The sequence below is a fragment of the Peromyscus maniculatus genome, chromosome 20, assembly GCF_049852395.1.
Source record: "Peromyscus maniculatus bairdii isolate BWxNUB_F1_BW_parent chromosome 20, HU_Pman_BW_mat_3.1, whole genome shotgun sequence".
In the NCBI taxonomy this organism is placed as follows: domain Eukaryota; kingdom Metazoa; phylum Chordata; class Mammalia; order Rodentia; family Cricetidae; genus Peromyscus; species Peromyscus maniculatus.
This window is the reverse complement of record NC_134871.1, coordinates 46,796,751-46,816,776: the sequence shown is the minus strand read 5'-3', so window position 1 is coordinate 46,816,776 and position 20,026 is coordinate 46,796,751. Positions and strand designations below refer to the sequence as shown.

Genomic DNA, 20,026 nt, shown 5'->3' with positions numbered 1-20,026 from the left:
GAGCCTTTATTTCAAGTTCTGGAGCTTGGTCCCTCTGTCTGTCTGACACAGTGGTGAGAGCAGAGAGCCCTGAGCTCAGGTGGGGTGGGTTTTTTTTTAAATCATAGCAGAGGTTGGGGTGAGGGAATTTCCAGAGTTCAGGACCCTGATTGACTGACAATCATCTAGGGGTATCTGTAAAACAAAACAAAAAAAAAGTGTGTGCTAGACTCAAGGACATCTGGCCACCTTATCTAATGGTTGGAATATTGGGGATGTTAGGTTCTTCCTCATCCCTGGGTGGATCCCTGGGTGGTATCAGCTTAAGGCTTTTCCTGGATCTGGGTGTTGCCTGCCAGTAAGCCTGTCGCAGAAGCTATGTCTAGGTCCCTAAGCCTGCTGCTTAGGTGGCTGCTGTGTGGTCAAGCTGTTTTGGGGCCCTCCACAAATATCACAATATTCCTTTATAACAGTATGCCTCCCCATCCCCACCCATCTCCCCTGAACTCTTAGCTGCTGACGGGGGTGGGGGGGTTACTGAAATGAGTCCGACTGCAGAGCCTTGCGGATCTGCTCAAATTCCTGCAAGTTTTCTTCCAGCTTCTGAGCCAGGTCCCGCACCCATCCAGCTGACTCTGTCTGTGCTCCATTGTACAAATCTGTTGAGCTATTTACAAGGTCATATATATCCATTCCAAGCATTAAACTAGTAAGGCCTACTCTGGCAAATCTGAATCCTCTTGCAATGTTAAGTTCTCTTGCAATGCTGAGTCCTCTTGCAGCCCTGAGGCCTCTTGCAGCACTGAGACCTCTTGCAATGCTGAGTCCTCTTGCAGCCCTGAGTCCTCTTGCAGCACTGAGTCCTCTTGCAGCACTGAGTCCTCTTGCAGCCCTGAGTCCTCTTGTAGCCCTGAGTCCTCCTGCAGCCCTGAGTCCTCTTGCAGCACTGAGTCCTCTTGCAGCGCTGAGTCCTCCTGCAGTGCTGAGTCCTCCTGCAGCTCTGAGTCCTCTTGTAGCCCTGAGTCCTCTTGCAGCGCTGAGTCCTCTTGCAGCCCTGAGTCCTCCTGCAGCCCTGAGTCCTCTTGCAGCACTGAGTCCTCTTGCAGCACTGAGTCCTCCTGCAGCCCTGAGGCCTCCTGCAGCACTGAGTCCTCTTGCAGCCCTGAGTCCTTCTGCAGCCCTGAGTCCTCCTGCAGCCCTGAGTCCTCTTGCAGCGCTGAGTCCTCTTGCAGCACTGAGTCCTCTTGCAGCACTGAGTCCTCTTGCAGCACTGAGTCCTCTTGCAGCACTGAGTCCTCTTGCAGCACTGAGTCCTCCTCCTGCAGCACTGAGTCCTCCTCCTGCAGTGCTGAGTCCTCTCGTAGCCCTGAGTCCTCTTGCAGCACTGAGTCCTCCTCCTGCAGCACTGAGTCCTCCTCCTGCAGTGCTGAGTCCTCTCGTAGCCCTGAGTCCTCCTGCAGCACTGAGTCCTCCTCCTGCAGCACTGAGTCCTCCTCCTGCAGTGCTGAGGCCTCTTGCAGCCCTGAGTCCTCTTGCAGCACTGAGTCCTCCTGCAGCTCTGAGTCCTCTCGTAGCCCTGAGTCCTCCTGCAGCCCTGAGTCCTCCTCCTGCAGCACTGAGTCCTCTTGCAGCCCTGAGTCCTCTTGCAGCCCTGAGTCCTCTTGCAGCCCTGAGTCCTCCTGCAGCCCTGAGTCCTCTTGCAGCCCTGAGTCCTCTTGCAGCCCTGAGTCCTCTTGCAGCCCTGAGTCCTCTTGCAGCACTGAGTCCTCTTGCAGCCCTGAGTCCTCTTGCAGCCCTGAGTCCTCTTGCAGCACTGAGTCCTCCTGCAGCCCTGAGTCCTTCTGCAGCCCTGAGTCCTCTTGCAGCCCTGAGTCCTCCTGCAGCCCTGAGTCCTCCTGCAGCACTGAGTCCTCTTGCAGCATTGAGTAGTCTTGCAGCGTTGAGTACTCTGTCCAATCTGGTAGCACAGTATAAAGTACAAGTGCCAGCAACTGGCTGTGAGACAGCTAACTGATGCCTGTTCAATTTGCTGTCTTTGCTCTTAGGAGTGATCATTGCAATATCATGTAGTACGTCCATGCTAGCTTTAGCCACCTGGTTGACTTTATCTTCATATGACTCTATGTTAGACTGTTCCAGAGCAGAGGTGGTGACAGTAGTCACAGCTGCTGCTACCCCCCGCCCCGCTGCACTTGCTGAGAGCAGCATACTGGCCCCTCCTGTGAAGGGGGCCAGAGCTAATCCAAAAAAAGAGAAAATGCCGGTTGAGCTGGAAACCACACTGGAGATGGTGCGGTCCCTGTGGACCTGGTCAATATGGTCAGCAAGGTCTCGGAGCTTCCTGATGTGTCCTTCAAGTTTCCTTTTCAACACAGGAAATTCTTCCAAAAACCTCTTTTCCTGAAGCTCCTTTTGAGTTTCATCATCTTCATCTGTGAACTCCTGTGCTAAATGCTCAATCAACACATCATACAGTGCATCTTCCTGCTCACTGTGACAGGTCAAGTGCATGAGGAAAATAGTTATTTCTTAAAGCTAAAATCTTATTCAAATTTCACTTTCATACTACAGTTCCAGTGGGAAAAAATATGTATAGATCCATAATTTCACATTCTACCATGAGCATTTGGTACATCATAGATACTCAAGGTCCTTAGTCCATAGGGTCAGTGTGTACAGTAGAGTCACTGTAATGAGAGGCACTTGATCAAAATGCCTTTAATCAAGGAAATAGCATCATCACCAGGGAACCCTGTAGATGGTCAAGGGCCTGTAGGGAAATGTAAGATCTGAGAAACATCTGTTCCCAAGAATTTCCTATAAAAATGCTCAACCATAAAGATGTGGGGTGTGGTGGGAACTTTGGTGCAATTTCTGACTTCCAGAGGTGCTGAAAGCCAATGGCATTGACTTTAGGAAGGTTCCCATGAGGCCCATATCACTGAAATTGATCTATTGTTGAACTGTCTCAGATCTGTGTGGTGGATGTTTTCATTGGCTTATTTTAATCCTCTTTGCTCCATGATCAACTGTAACGATGTGATAACAATCTTTTTTTTTTTTTTTTTTTTTTTTGGTTTTTTTCGAGACAGGGTTTCTCTGTGTAGCTTTGCGCCTTTCCTGGAGCTCACTTGGTAGCCCAGGCTGGCCTCGAACTCACAGAGATCCGCCTGGCTCTGCCTCCCGAGTGCTGGGATTAAAGGCGTGCGCCACCAACGCCCGGCGTGATAACAATCTTATACATGATCCCTATGATTTGTCATGAACATTCTCAATCCTGTGACTGGTTTGGAGTAGTCCTTCATAAACAGCTGGTGTCAGAGAGAGGCTCACTGGGACTCTTTCCTCAGACTTTGCCATGAGGATATCTCTGAGAATTTAATAATAAAACAAAAGAAAGAAGAAACACTTCAGAGCCACAAGGGACCCTCCAGATCATTGTGCCTGATGTCTGTCCTCTGCAGATGCACAAAGCCCTTTCCCTCCCTAACTTGACCTCACAAGGTCAGTGCGTGCCCAGGTGACTAAGACAGGTCAGCTGCCACTGGTCCTGATTCCACACTGACTCACACCACTCCCTCACTCCTGACCCCCACCTGGCAGGTCTAGTTCAGACACCTGCAGACAGAGGTCACCAGGCTAACAGACACCATAGCTGATGACAGTGTCACATTTGAACATAGCAAGGCCATGTTCGAAGATGCAAGGGGCCTGGAGACCACCTGTGGTTATCAGAAGATCAGAAATCCCCTCAATTTGGACAAGGCAATAGGGAAAGGACTTTCCTCTGGGATTGGGACATGGGGTCACCTCAGACTCTCCAGTTATTTGGACCATCCTCCAGCCACACTGACATGGGAAGCACTCTCTAGCAACACATCCTTCCTAATATTCAGGGAGTTCTGTGTAGAATAGAAGAGAATCCAAAAGCCACTGGAGAACTCTGCAGCACACACATGTGTGAAGGGCACACCCAAGCACAGCCCTGCACACACATGAAACATGACATTGAAGCAGGTGGGATAAATGTCCCTTCCCCTCTTACATGTTTTCTGCTAGAACCCTGACCATCCCCTTCTTGTGCCTTCAGTTCCTCCCTCTCCTTCCAGTCCTGCTGTACCAGCCTTCTACCCACACCTCCTCTCTAGGTCACTCACAGTCTCTCCAGAGCCCTGGCCCTGACCCGGGCCCTGGTCTCTGGGCTTTGGGAAGGGTGCTGGCACTTGGGTTTCCATCCCTGACCTGTTCCTCCCCCAGGCTGTCATCACCACGTCCTTTCAGACTGAATTCCCATTCCTCCTGAGCACACTGGGGCTCCAGATCTCAGTAAGGACAGTCAGGGTCACCCCAGCTCTGCAGCTGCACCATGGGCTCTCTGCCTCCTCATCTCACACAAGGACCCTGCTGTTGTTCCAGCTCCTCAGATGGGAGGAAAGTGACTGAGACAGAACCTGGGGACATGTTAACCATGTCCACACTTTTATGACCCTAACTCAAATGATTTCTTGAGTCCTCAGTCCTATAGAAGACCCTTGATTTTGGTCTCTTAAGGTAGCTCTCAGTGATAACTTTCAGGGACACTCATGGTGTATTGGCCACATGTTAAGAACTCCACACACATGATTTCATTTTCTCACACTGAAGTTTCATGGTTCTGAAACTCAGGAAGTGCTTACTAATTTGCCAAGGTCACATAACTAGTAGATGGCAGAAATGGTCCTGGCACCTTGAGTGACATCTTCAGTCACCTTGAGTTGATTTCCAACAGGGAATAACATGGTAGAAACTCTCCTCCTGGATGGTTGAGGAAGAGGTCCATAGCTCTAACCCCTGGTACTGGCTAGAGTGGGTATGCCTGCCCAGGAAAACCCTCATCTTCATGGTGTGGCAGGCAGTGCTGGGGGCACCATGCAGGTTACCTTGACAACCCTGCTTCCTCCACAAATGCCTCCCAGGCTTCATCTTCATTTATCAGGAATATCAGATCCTCTCCGCTGAGTATTTTTGTGAGAAAGTCAATGAATTCTCCAGTGATGTGTCCTGCCATTATTTACCAAGAGAAAGAAGAATGAGGTTAGAAGCCAGTGTGGAAGAGATTAAATGGCAAGTAGCAGGAGATGCCATGATGCCCTGTTCCTGAGCATTTGTCCACGGTTCCTAATGGGGACACCAAGGTTGGAGGTTCAGTTATGATTCCCAAATTCATATGTAAAAGCTCTGAGGCTCAGCAACTATATTTGGAGAGAGAAACTTTAAGAAAAATAATGTAATAAAGTCCAAATTATGCCATGAATATAGGGTGCTACTTAGTGGGACTGGAGTCCTTCTGACAATGAGATAACCAGATGTCCACTCTGTATTATCTATCCATCATTTCATTATCTATCATATGCACACACATGTCTCTCTGCATCTATTTACACTCTGATATCTTGAACACGGGAAGGACTCAGGCTCTCTGACACCATGGAGAGAGCATCCGTGACCACTCCACTCTTGCATATTTCATGACTCCGCAGCCAATGCCCACAGACAGGACTGCCAGGTTTGGCTGCCAACTTGGGATGGACCCTTGTCACTGTCAGCCACACCGACAGCAGCTTTGCACATTGAAGCAATGGCTCTCCAGGAGCAAGAAAGCTCTGGGCTTTCTCCTTTCACAAGCAGGAGCTTAGCTGGCTGGGTCCTTGCCCCTCCTTGTTCCTCCCACTGTCCCACTGCAGAGAGGGGCCTCCCCTCAGATCCTCTTAGGTCTTTGACAGTCCCAGCCATTAAGTGACACTGAGCTCCCGAGTGCTTTTATTCTCTCCAAATGCAAAATGACAAACATTTTCATTTCCTTCTGTCCTGCTTCCTTTTCTTCATTGTAGACAAGTATAAGCACCGCCATTAACAACCATCCACAGATTCAGTGTTCTGCTGTCTTGTTCTTTCCCCAACAAAAAAATTACTCCATTGCCTTTTAGTTTAGCCCTGTGTAAATTCTCAGAATATGGACAGAAAAAAGCCACATTCTGTGTCAAAATATCAAAGGAATGACTCTACCCCAATTGCCAATGAAAACCTTGCTTCCCTGTGAACCTGCAAGAACCAAATCTCCCCTTCTGCACTGTGCTCAGCAGGACTGCCTTCCAGGATCCTGTGACACTGACCCATGGGACTGTGTGTGTGTGTGCATATGTACGTGTGTGTGTGTGTGTGTGTGTGTGTGTGTGTGTGAGAGAGAGAGAGACAGAGACAGAGACAGAGACAGAGACAGACAGAGAGACAGACAGAGAGAGACAGACAGACAGAGACAGAGAGAAAGAGAAAGAAGAGTGTTCTCAGTTTCTTCACAGATGTCTAGTATTCTGCTGCTGAGATAAAACACCACAACAGAAATGCATTATGAAGATTCATTTGGCTTCCAGCTCCACAGGAATAGATGTCCAGAGTGTCGGTTAAGGGACAGAAGCAGGTGCTGGAGACTGAGATATTTCATCTGAAATGCAAGTACTCTATTTTACTTTTGCCCTATTTTGTTATATTTTATTTTTGAGACAGAGTCACACTGTGTAGCCCTGGCTGAACTTGAACTCACTGTGTGGACCAGGATGGCTTCAAAGATTTACCTACCTCAACTTCCCAAGTGCTGGGATTAAGACATGCACATCACGCCCAGCAGGGCTATAAACATTAAAAGCCCACCACAGTTTTGGTCTTCCCTCCAGTAAGGCTATGTGTCCTGAGACTTCCATAACCTCCCCAAATGGCAACACCAACTGGAGCCCAAGTGTTTAACTCAGGAGCCTCTGGGGGATGTCACACAGTCAAGACAGCGCACTTATAGACACAGGGACCACACATAGGTGGGCCACTGAGACCAAAAGGACCTGCCTTGGACAAGGAAACAGGTCCAGCATTTGAACCGTTCCCTACTGGAAGCTTTGTGAGATGGATGAAGACAGAAAAAAGGAAATGCCTACCATCAGGTTCCCTGCTTGCTGCCATGTCTTCAGACCAATCACAGGTTGTCCTCACAGCTCCTCAGGTGTTCAGGCTGGAGGGAGAATAACAAACTGGGATGCAATGGTGACAGCTGAGGGAAGTCAGGTGGTAAAGGAGTGACATCCAGAGCGCTCCACCCCCAGTGGACCCTGCACTGCTCCTTCCAGATGTCAGTCATCTGGTCTACCCTCCCCTCACCCTGGCCAAGTCAGAGCCCTCCTGTCCTGTCATTGTCCAAGGAGGATGTCACCAGCTAAGGACATAGCCATGAAGAAAAGCAATATACTGTTTACACAAGGAGAAATGGGAAGGGGTGTTCTGTCAACTGCTTGGTGGGAACACATGGGGATTGCTGATAATAGGAAATATTTACTGTATGTCTGTGACACAAGGGCTCCTCATACACACCTCATTAGGAGACCAACATCCTTCATGAGATGAGGATGTCTGTGAACCCCAGTTTAAAATGGAGGGAAGATCATAAAGGCTTGCCCCAAATTTTCACAGTAATACTAAACCAAGGACTTAACCCCAAGATATTCTGGTTGATACCCCACATTTAAGATGTGAATCTCCACTCCCTTAACTACACAGCAGCATTCCATCTTTTCCCCGTGTGACTGTGAGTGGCTTCTCACCCACACGAGGGCCTGTGTCCTGTGACAGGGGTTAGAATCACAGGTACAACAGGACTCTCCCAGAGCCCACATCCTCCCTGTTCTGCAGGATCCTGCATCCCACCAGGGCTGGAGTCCTGTCTGACCCTGTCCCTGTGCCTGCTCTCGCCCATCCAGTCCTCTGACCTCCTCTCTAAATGTTCAAACTCAAGCAATTTCTTCCCTTTTTATTTACCGTTCCCTTATGTAATACATCCATCTGCAGCCTCCCCTGCCCACTCCTCCACTTCTTCCCTCTCTCCAGGATCCACTGCTCCTCAAGATAGGCTAAATAATAAGGAGGGCTATGGGGTAGCAGGATCTCCCTAGGATGGGGACATAGAGACATTTTGCAGTAGATGGAAGGCTGGTGGTGAGTGTGAATGGGAGGAATCAGGTCAGGGAGGGAGGGCAGAGGGAGAGAGTTTGGGGAGAGCCCCTAGGCAGCTTCTAACCATCATCTGAACAGCAGTGGATGAAGAACACTCTCTTGAAAAAATTTCTGCTTTGGGGTCATTTGTAAGCTCTTTCTAGAAGCAAAATTACTGGATCACAGAGCTTCAGTATTGAACTTTTTCATAACATGAGGCTCACTGCAAAAAAGTGTGAGAACTCACACTCACATGGGCAGTGCACAGGGGTGGGCATTTTCTCTAGAGTCACTAGGGCAGAGTAGCCTTAAATAAACAGTAGATCAACTGCACATGGGATAACCTCAGCACTGCAGAGGCTGAGGCAGGGGGGTTGCTGGCAGTTTGAGGACAGCTGAGGCTTCTCATGGAAACCTGGTCTCTGGGGCTGCAGTTCCCTGGTGGAAGCCATGAATGTGTTTGAGGCTCTGGCTTCAGTCCCTAGTGCTACCATGGACAAGCTAACCAGTTCATGTGCAGAACTTCAAGGTCTCTTGTCATTGCTCTCCCTTCTGAGATGGGGCATGTGAGTGAGTGTGTTCAGAGAGCATGGCAGGTAGGCAGGCAGAGGGGCACTGATCAGCTCCCAGCTGCAGGGGAGCGAGGGCACATGCAGTGACAGCTGGAGGTGACGAGAGCTGTACATTCTGAACCCTAGATATTCTAGGATTACTGAAGGACATCACACACTGTTCTTCTAATGAACTTTAGAGTGTGTGCCCCTGCTCACCTCACCTACATGGCTGGGCCAGTCTGCACCTCCCCTACAGCCCCTTCCCTTCTTCCAACCAGTGACGTGTCCATCCTGATCCTCCACCTTCTCTCATACTTTTGGCACTGAGGGACCAGGGTCTCCTGTGCCCTCTCTGCCATCACAGCCTTCCAGCCCCACAGGTGGAGAGCAGCCTGCTGGGGCTCAGCGGGGCAGCCATCCTGGCTCCCGCTATCAGGGGATAAGACAGAGACACAGAGAAGGGTGACAAACCCCATGCCACACAGCAGTCAGGGCAGAGAGGTGAGGGAGACAAAGGCCCTGACTCTGAACTGAAGAGAAATCCTGGGGATTTAACACTCCTGGGCCCCTTTGATTCACTAGAGCACACCCTGCAGCAGAGTCTGCCCTAGTGTTAGGTAAGGCTGGGTGAGATGGTCCTGGGGACTCTGCACTGAGCCACTCTCGGTCCCCTTTCCTGGTTCCCTGTCACACCTGCACACCCAGGACAGCCTTGCCTCCCTTCCCTGTGCCCCACAGTCTAGGCAGAGGCCAGGTGAGGACAAGGGAGTGTGACCTCTCACCTACCTGTTCAGCCTCCATCCAGGCACTCTAAACAAGTCACTCTCTGCTCTGCCTCAGTTTATCAACTGGGCCTGACAGAGCACAGCCAACAAGGTCCAGCCGTGCCAGCACCCCTTAGTCATCCTGTATGTCTTTACCAAAACCTCATTCTCGTTGGCACAGGAAGAGCGCCTCAAGGGCAGCTGTGGGTGTCCATGCCACACGTGTTGATGTCCCTGTGTCCCCAGACTCATCCACTTCCTTCTTCTGTTCTGTAGCTGTACAAAATGATGAACCCCCAGACAAAGGCTTCCCTCCCTCTAGGGCCCCATCATCATGTCTCAGGCAGACCTGCAAGCAGGGTCAGGCCCCAGGCAGTTTGGTGGTCCCATCTGTGGTATTCCACACCCTCTCCTGTGCTGAGTGGGGAGGGTGGGGAGGAGCAGATGACCTCATTCTGACTGTAAGCCCAGCCATGCTGCTGCTGAGCCTGGGGTCTGCACTATTGTCTAAACTCTGGGGCCATAACCCTCCTCCTCCCGAGCCCCTGAGAGGATAAACATGTTGGGGGAGAAGATCACCAACTCACCTAGGAATCTTCCCGTAGCCAAGTGTGGATGGGTCCCAGCTATCCTTAGCTATGTGGATGCAGTCACCAGCTACACGTCTGAGACACAAACAGACTCACAATCTAGGTCCTACATACCCAGGGTCCGAGAGTGAAAGGAAAATGTCTGGTCTGTGGCCCCTCGTGATAAAACAGCACACCTGGCATGGTGCCTGACGGGCACCACCCTCCTGACGAGAAGCTCTGGCTGGGTGAGATACAAGTGAAGGTCACCGATGAGGCTTCGGCTGGGCTTCAGTTTTCAAGATAATGAAACATATCGGACTGGAATGGCAACAGAAGGCTTGTTCTCAGAAGGATTTGAGGAGAGAGAATAAACTTGGACCTCCACACTCACGGGCACATTTCATATGAATCTGTCTGTACTTTCTGTAGATGGGAGAGGTTCAGACGGGTGAAAAGCAGTCTAGGGATGGAGGAACAGAGGGCTGCTGTAGCAGGGCTGGGGGAAGAGGCTGGCCAGGGAGGTAGGCGCCTCGAGGAAGGTAGTCAAGGGCCTAGCAGAGGACACGTAAGAGGGAGAAGGGACATTGTTTTCCTGCCTGCTCTGACCTCAGACTTCATGGGCTGCAGAGCTGAACCCGGGTGCTCTCCACACACTGTCTGCTCTGAGGGTCTCCAGGTTGGTATTTGGGACTCTCTTCAGTTCTACACAGAGCTCCCTCAACATCAGCAAGCACATGTGGCTATAGACAGCTTCCAAAGTCTGTGATTGAAGGAAAATTTGCATAAATCCAACATCTGAGGGGCCCCATGTGCCCATCCCAGAGGAAAACACTTCCCTTGTCCCCTCTTGTAAACTGAGGCGTTTCCTAGCTACACTATGACAGGTGGTCTCCAGGCCCTTTTCATCTTTGCATGTGGCCTGGCTGTGTTCCAATGTGACACTGTCACCAAGTATGGTGTCTGTTTGCCTGGTGACATCTGTCTGCAGGACCCTGAACTGGACATCCACACAGTTTCAGTTTCCCACTGACTCAAGTCAGGTTAATACGGCCAAGGAAGGGATCCACAGTGTATGAGCAAGGGTTCCTGTTGCTGTAATCAGACACTGTGACCAAAGCAACCTCGGAGGAAGGGCTTTCTTTCACTTCCATTTCCACTTCATAGTTCATCAACAAAGGCTTTTATGTCAGGAACTCAAGGAGGAAAGGACCCTGTGGCAGGAGCTGATGCAGAGGCCATAGAGAAACGGTGCTCATTGGCTCTTTTTAGTTGTAGATCTGTATAATATCCAAATGGCAGAGTCAACATCAGTCTGCTTGAAGTCTCCTCTGCCAATAAAATTAATCCAAAACTCTTCAATTTTGCCTCAGGCAGATTCATAGGACAGTGGCAGAAAGCAGACAGAATCTTTGTCAAAATATCACAGAAGTGGTTTCCAGCCTGGTTGCTAAAATTATTCCCCTCTGAAACATCTTGAGCTGGACCTCCATGGACCACCTGATCTCAGCACTGTTGTCTTCCCAGCTCCCACTAGGAGGCCCCTTAACCCCCACTTACTATGTTCAACCACTCTCCTAGTCCTGAGCCCCAAAGTCTTCCACATTCATCAAAAAACATCACGGTCAGGCCTGTCACAGCAATAGCCCACTCCCTAGGGACAGCTGCTGTTTTAGTTCCTTTTCCATTGCTGTGCTAAGACACCGAGACTAAAGCAACTTATAGAAGAAAGTGTTTAATCTGGGCTTACAGTTTCAGAGGATGCGCTCATGACCGTCATGGCAGCAGGCAGGAATGGACTGGAGCAGTAGCTGAGAGCTTCCACCTGACCACAAACAGGAGGGGGAGATATGGAGGGAGGGAGAGGGAAAGGAGGAAGGGAAAGTGTAAGGATAATGTTCTTAATTATGTCACTAGCCTGCGACAGCATCCCAGCCTACAAAGCAGGCATGCCCTCTGTGCCCGACCTCTCTTTCCACACTCTCTCCTTCCGTATTGTCCCCCCTCCGTGCAGTCTCTCCCTCTCCCTTTCCCTTTCCCTCTCCCTCTCCTTCCCAATAAAGCTCTAGAAAGGTAACCATGGCTCATGACTCTTCCATCACCAATACATCCAGCACTCTCCTCCATTGGCATGGCCACCGCGGGCGGCGGCCAGCCACAAGTGCCACCACTTAACCAACATTTGGTGCCATTATAGACCAACGAGGACCTGCTTTGACCACTGCCGCTTGCCGCCTCCTCCCCCATTCAGCGAGACAGCAATACCGCGATGCACATGTGTCCCTCGCCTCCGCTGGACCCCCACACAGCTACCACTACTGCTATGGCCATGATTCTTCACCACAGTGAGTCTGCCGTTCTAGAGGCTGTAGTCTAACCTACATTCTTTGTGACGGACACCCTCGGGCTGTGCTGACAATGGCACATTTTCGCTCTCTCGGGTCCACTGTGGACCAACTGCAGCACAGCTGCATCCCTTCCCATCCCTTGACGAAGAGGACGGGTAACTTGAGCTGATTCATAGATTTCTCTCCACTCCTTGGGGATGCCCGAGATTGGAGTCTGATCCCCATTTGTTATTTTAATTTTTTATTTTTCTCTCAGCTACAGCCATGGGACAAAGGGGCGGATACGTTTACCACTTACATTGGCGGATAGGGGCGGGTACCTGTAAATCTGGCCACATAACATCTTTGTGGGAACTTCTGCCAACAAATGGGCAAAAGCCATGGAACAAAGGGGCAGGTACCAGTAAATCTGGTGGCATAACTGCTTCGCTGTACTGGTAAATCTGGCTGCATAACAGTCAAAGTGTGGCGGGAACTTCTGCCAGTGAATGGGCAAATGAAAGAGTTACTTTATCCCAAACTTTCTGCTAAAGCTCTAAACCCTTCTTCCTCCCCATTTATGTCTCTGCCATGTGCAACCTTTTCTGTCTGACTTCCACCGGCAGTGGGCGGGCTCAAATGGGCAGGCTTGGGCGGCTTCTATGACTCTCGCCCTAACTCACCTTAACTCCACTCACTCATTCTCAAACTGCCTTGAGAGACACAGACAGGTCTGGTAGTGGCTAAGATCCATACAAATAAATTTACAGTAGTCAGGATGGCTCTTAAGTCAAAAATCAGCTTATAGCCTCAGACAGGTCTTCCAAAAGGATTGGTTTATAGTTTGCCTCCTGGCAGATCTTCCTAAAACTGTCCTTATACCATCAATCATCAGGAAAAAAAAATTCAGGACACGGAGTAAAATCCGTTTCTTGTTCCTCAGACCTCCCCAACTAAAACTTAAGCATCTGGAAAGCAAGGCTCCTGACCCTCCAGGCAAAAGAGTCATCTGTGGCATTTAAGGTGTGCCAGGGAAAAGATAAAAGCCCAAAAACAAAATTGCCAAGTGCTGGCACTCACTGACTCCCAAAAGATGTTGGGTCCCTGCTTTAAGTAAGGAAAAAGGCCACAGGCTAGCGAATGCCCTGCCAGGCCATCAACAACCTTATTAAAAGTGCCACCTAGAAGCCGGGTGGTGGTGAGCATGCCTTTAATCCCAGCACTCCCCGAGGCAGAGGCAAACAGATCTCTCTGTGAGTTCAAGGCCAGCCTGGTCTCCAAAGCAAGTTCTAGGAAAGGCACAAAGCTACACAGAGAAACCCTGTCTCAAAAAACCAAAAGAAGAAGAAGAAGAAGAAGAAGAAGAAGAAGAGGAGGAGGAGGAGGAGGAGGAGGAGGAGGAGGAGGAGGAGGAGGAGGAGGAGGAGGAGGAGGAGGAGCTGCCTAGAAAAACAACCAGTCATCTGACTGCCCCTAGGCGCCAAGACGCATGGGTACATCAAGCTAAGACTTCCAACAGACCTAGGCTTGGCTACAGACATGGCCCGGAACCCAGAATGCAGCAGGGAAGCGATCCGTTTCTTTCCTTCTGGACACCAGGGCCACTGACTTGGTCCTGGGAGTTTTGGGATGCCACCTCTCCTTTATTGTCGGGTACAGAGGACAGCCTTACCACCTCACTAGATTTAATTGCACTTTCAGAGTTACTTAGTGAGAAAAGATTTCCAGCTAGGATAAGAGCTCATTGTTTCACTCCAGATCCACTGCCTGTGTTTCTCACATGCATACAGACAGGGTCCTGATCTTTGCCTTGTCCCTAATTTCAAAAAAAGTAAGTTCTCATGCACCACAAGCTTTTCTCTTCCCAGTTCCCTGTTCTAACTCACTGTTCAGCCAATGATACAGGACCACCACAGAACCGGAGTCCAGAGATCATCAAGTAAGAACTGTAACAGCTAAAAGGTATTTACACTCCAGACCCAAAAGCATCTGGGCGCTATAAAAAGACTTTAATATAAACATCTATTACTGTGAGATGCTTTTAACAATTGATCACCTGTCTCCTGGATGCTGAACTAGTAAAGAAAACAGGTGCTTTAAAATACTCTGTCTCTAATAAAGCTTAACATATTTCAAAATCCATCTGGACAGGCCGGATCTACCTCAGATAAATGTCAACATAAAATAATATTCTTTTCTCTTTAAGCTCTTTTCTATGTCACCAACATCTTGTCAGAGAGAAGGTTCCCAGTCACAGCCAAGAGGGATACATGTCTCCAGAGCAAACAGATGACGGACAGCATCCCACAATGCCTGTCTACCTCAGAAGACTCCCCAAAGAGCCATCTGATGTCCAACAGTCAGCTGGAAGCAGCTTTTGAGAAAAATGATGCCCCTATTCCCATCTACCTGCTTTTTTTTTAAATAATAAGCGAAAGTCTAGGATGTAAGGATTCTGTCCTTAATTACATCACTAGCCTGTCCCAGCCTAAAAAGCAGGCGTGCTCTCTGTGCCCGCCCTGTCTTTCCACACTTTCTCCTTCCGTGTTCTCCCCTCTCCGTGTGGTCTCCCTCTCCCTCTCCCTCTCCCTCTCCCTCCCAATTAAGCTCTAGAAAGGAAACCATGGCTCTTGACTCTTCAGTCACTAATACATCCAGCACTCTCCTCCGTCGGCATGGCTGCCACTTAACCAACAGAGAGAGAGAGAGAGAGAGAGAGAGAGAGAGAGAGAGAGAGAGAGAGAGAGAGAGAGAGAGAGAGAGAGAGAGACCTAACTAACAAGGCCACAGTTCCCAAAAAGATCCACCAGGGGGGGACCAGGCATTCCAATATATCAGCCTATGGGGGCCATCCTCATTCAAACCACCACATTAGCCTTACTCTTCCTACAAGCAAATAGTTCTGACATTGCAAATTCTGTTTTCTTTGACCTGCTGCCTTTATCCAACAAACTAATGTCACAACCCTGTGAGGAGGAATTGAAAGTCCCATTCACTGGCTCTGGTGCCTGTGTTGACATGTAAGAGCCTTAACGCAGAGGGAAGTCACTTTGCAAAGTTGTCACTTTCTGAGACTAAAAGAGATACCCTTCAACTGTGCAGAGCAGAAGACATTTCCTTTCATTGCACAGCACCATGACAACTTCCTGGTGTTTGAGTCTCCCAGCTGCCATACCCTGATCCCTCAGACTGAGGGCTTGAACCAAGGACCTAATTTTTCCTCAGTTCTGAAAGCCAAAGTCCACAGTGAAGGAATGGCAGGTTGGTTGTGGTGAGGACACTCTTCCTGGTCTGTCACAGCAGCCTGCTAACTGAGAGTCTGCGCACAGCCTCTCCTGTGTGCATGGGGACAGAGAGGCGGGAAGGGACCAAGTGGAGGAAGGACACACAGACACAAAGATCAGTGATGACGGGTAAGTAGATAGATCAGCAGTCCTCAATCTGTGGGTTTCAACCACTTTGGAGGTTGAACAACCATTTCACAGGAGTCACCCAAGACCATCAGGAAACACAGATACTTACATTATGATCCATAACAGTAGCAAAAGTACAGTTAGGAAGTAGCAATGAAAATAATTTTATCGTTGGGGGTCACCACAACATGAGGAACTATATTAAAGGGTCACAACATTAGGAAGGTTGAGAACCACTGAGATAGATAGATAGATAGATAGATAGATAGATAGATAGATAGATAGATAGATAGATAGATAGAAACAGATGATAGGTAGATAAGATAGATAGATAGATATGATATTATATATATATATATATATATGGTGTCTATTCTTTTTGTTATCAGTACCACACTCTCATTGGTTAAGGATGTATATTTATGACATCACCTAATCCTTATTACCTCACTTTCTTAATAATACATCTCTAAAACTGGTTGCTGCCATAAGGCTTTTTATACATGAATTGAAGGTCACAACTCATTCCCCAGCACTGCTGACTCCATCAGGTACCCAGTGGCAGATGCCGAATACCTTGGCTGTTAAATACCGTACACTCTTTGGAATTTAAACTCTTCCATGCTGTCCTCAGACCTCATTCTGTTTCTTTCCTAGTGTTGAGGAGGAGACACTTCATTCAGGAAGTCACTGAATATCTGCAGGACTCAGCAAGCAGAAGAGACCTGCAGCTCCTGTTGGCCAAAGATGAAGCCTGGAAGGTGTTGGTGACAGAGGCTGAATTGTCCAGGTCATCTCCACGGGACCCCCAGAATGTCCCCAGTTTTGCTCTAATCCTGCATCCCTATGCTCATCTACAGAGTCCCCACTGGGCAAATATTTAGAAGTAGAGGCTTCTTTGTCATGGGCATGTCACTAATGTGTGTCTTCACATGACTTTACACACTGACACCTATGAACAAAGAACCATGGAGTGTCTTTGATCATCAATGCTCCTTGTGGAATGCAGAGTCCTGCATGTAGTGAAATACCTTCCCATTGGTTCCATGACACTAAACACTGTGATGTGAAGGAGATAGGTCATGGGGGCCCATCCTACAGTCAAACAAGCCGTCTTCCTGATGCGCTGACCTCTTCTGTTACAGGGATGAGGAAGCTGCACTGTGTAAGGCTCTGAAGCTGCTCCTAGAGCTCCCAGCCCTGGAGGACAAAGAGCGGTTTCAACGAGAGCTGCAGGACAGGAAGAGGTTTCTAGAAGCTTTTCCTGAGTTGAAACGGAAGCTGGAGAGAAACATCAGGAAGCTCCGAGCTCTGGCTGACCATCTTGACCAGGTACACAGGGGCTGTACCATCTCCAATGTGGTGACCAACTCCACCAGCGCTGCCTCTGGAGTCCTGGGCATTCTGGGTATAGCTCTGGCTCCTGTGACATCAGGGGGCAGTCTGCTGCTCTCAGCCACTGGGTTGGGGCTGGGGGCGGTGGCTACTGTGACTGGTGCTGCCACTGTAGTTGTGGAAGAAACAAGCAAGTGGTCAGATGAGGCTAAAGCCAAGCGCCTGATGTCAGACACCATGGACATGATGAAGAAGCTTCTTGTCCTGGGAAAGATTGCATTTAAACTTTCTATAAGCTCCTATGGTCTCTGCAAACAATTGAAAACCTTGGGACAAAACATCCGCGCCATTAGAGCAGCCAGAGCCAACCTTCACTTAGTGGCAGATGCCAAGCTCCTCTTGAGGACTGGAGGAATCCCTGCCCAACGAGCTAGTCAGCTGCAGAATGTCTTTGAAGGCACTGCTCTGGCAATGACTAAAAAAGCCAGAATCAGAGGGGCCACTGTTGCAGGTGTCTTCCTTGCGCTGGATGTGTATTTCCTTTTAAGGGACTCAATGCATTTATACGATGGAGCAAAATCAGAGTCGGCCGAAGAACTCTGGGCCCTGGCTCAGGAGCTGGAGGAGAAGTTGTCGGAGATTGCCCAGATTCACAAGACCCTCTAGGTGCCTGTGACAGCCTCCTCCAGGTACATGGAGGTCTGTGGAGATGATCCAGACAGATTAGAGGCACCGAGAAGTCTTGTTAGAGGAGGAATGAGGTAGTTAGTTTTAACTGTCATCTTGACACCATCTAGAATCATGTCAGAAGAGAGTTTCAGTGAGAGATTGTCTAGCTTGAGCTGTCCTGTGGGCATGCTTGGGAGTGATTTTTCTGCATGACTCTAAATGAGGTGGGTAAATTCCTCCACCAAAGGGGGCACTATTCTCTGGGTATGGGTTCTGAACTGTATAAGGGAAAGCAGGCTGAGCACTAATAAGCATGAATGCATGAATTCATTTCTCATTACTCTGGACCGTGGATGCACTGTGGCTATCTGCTTTGAGTTCCTGCCTTGACTTCCTCACAATGATGGACTACAGACAGCCAGGGACTGTAAGCCGAGGGACTGGCTTCTGTCAGGTATTTATCACAGCACCAGAAGTGAAGGTTGGAAAGCAGATAGTGTGGGATTGAGTCCACAGAACCGAGCATTGAGGAGTTTGTTGTTCTGTGTCTCACTGTAGAGTTAATATGGACGGCCTGAGCGTCAAAGAAAGACGTGACAGCAGCCTGAACCGAGGGACCAGAGTGGACTAGAGATGGGCAAATGGGTATAAAACCACACAGTGGGGTCTGTGGGTGTGAACAGAGAGGGCTGTGCAGGAGCAAGTAATGAGAAGCCAGGGAAACAGAAGGGCTGGAGTAGGAGGCTCCACGTCCTCCCTCCCCACAGGATGATGTGCTCTGAGCCACAGTCCTTTCTGTCCAGCATCAGCTGCACCAGCTCCCCCTTTGACCATCAGGCAGCTCCCATACGATGATGGAGATGCTGAGGATGGTGCTGAGGATGGGGTGGTGACTGCACAGTGGGTAGAGCTCTTGACAAGTCGCCAGCCCATGAAGGAGACACGGTGACAGGAAGGACCAGTGAAATTAAAACTATTCTCCATGTGTGGTCCTGGGTCAGTAGTTGACCTGGGGAGAGAGGGGAAGTCATATTTGAGTAAGAGGTCAAACAAGTTGTGGGATGGATATATTATCTAGTTTGGGATCATGAGACTGAGCCTGTGATCTTTGGAAACTCTCAACTGAAGAAGAGGAGGTAGGGGAAAGATATCTCAAATCCACTGACTCTGTTTACATGGTATCTATAAACTGGGTTAAATAAATATTGCTGACCTTTGGGGAAAACTGTAATAAGAAACAACCAGCAGCACAAGAGATGGTGGCATGCGGCCAAATGGGTGACAGTGTCCACATGACCCAGCTGTAATCTTTATTTTTATCTTTAAAGAGTAAATTTAATTGGGGAAAGCCAAAAATCTCTCAAACCAAAGGACAGGGTTTTACATCTCAAGGCATCTCCTAAGTAATGTCTACAGATTGTGAGTCATTTTCACAGAAGATACCTTTGTACAAGTTTTACATATATTCAGGAGCTTAAATCAACCCCTGTTTTATTTTAACAGAGTAGGAGAGTGGGACAGAACCACTTTCTCTTAGATGCAATTATCTGCAGAAAAACAGACAAAGAGGGCAAACTACCTTTCATTGTCCATGACCACATTCAACCCCGGGTCTCTCTCTAAAAGCCCACTCTCTAGCTACTGGCCATCAAGTCCACTGGATCAGCGGTTTGCTGTGCCCACTGCAGCAGCACACTAAACCAACGCTCCTGCACAGTAGGCTTAGGGCTCACACTGGAGACCAGGGAACCATTTCCCTGCAGGCTCCCTGACTTCCTGCAACAGGAACAGCTGCCATCTTTGGAGCTGGTGCCTACATCGGTGCACATCACAGCACACAGGTCAAGCTACAGTGTTGCCAAGGAAACCAAGACCTTCAACCGTTCTTCCCATTATTGTCTACTCTGGAAGGAAGTCAGGAAACCAACTCTCCTAAGCAGAAAACCACACACCGTCTAGGTCACATGATAGACCCAAGCACTGGTGTGCGACTCCAGCAAAGGAACTTACAGTGTTGTGGGGTAGACACCAGAGAGGACTACTCAGACACGGATTTATGCCAATAAGAAATCTTTTTTTTTTTTTTTTTTTTTTTTTTTTGGTTTTTTGAGACAGGGTTTCTCTGTGTAGCTTTGTGCCTTTCCTGGAGCTCACTTGGTAGCCCAGGCTGGCCTCGAACTCACAGAGATCCGCCTGTCTCTGCCTCCCGAGTGCTGGGATTAAAGGCGTGCGCCACCACCGCCCGGCTTTTTTTTTTTTTTTTTTTTTTTTTTGCCAATAAGAAATCTTTATGAGCCAGCCAGTGACTACACTGGGTGTTCAAGATCCCAGTGTAGCACTGAGTCTTTCTCAGGGTGAGCTTTTAAGCACAAAAACCATATCCTGGGTTGACATTCTTCAGTT

The 20,026-nt window shown here is 49.0% G+C and overlaps 1 protein-coding gene across 1 annotated transcript; it reads left to right on the top strand.

The window, feature by feature from the left end:
- The first annotated feature begins 12,148 nt into the window (after positions 1 to 12,148).
- LOC102928364 (apolipoprotein L2-like) lies at positions 12,149 to 19,676 on the top strand. The gene is made up of 3 exons (XM_076555683.1): positions 12,149 to 12,247; positions 16,171 to 16,409; positions 16,765 to 19,676. The coding sequence occupies exons 1-3, from the start codon at positions 12,149 to 12,151 to the stop codon at positions 17,618 to 17,620; spliced, it is 1,194 nt and encodes a 397-aa protein (XP_076411798.1). The 3' UTR covers positions 17,621 to 19,676.
- The last annotated feature ends 350 nt before the right edge of the window (positions 19,677 to 20,026 follow it).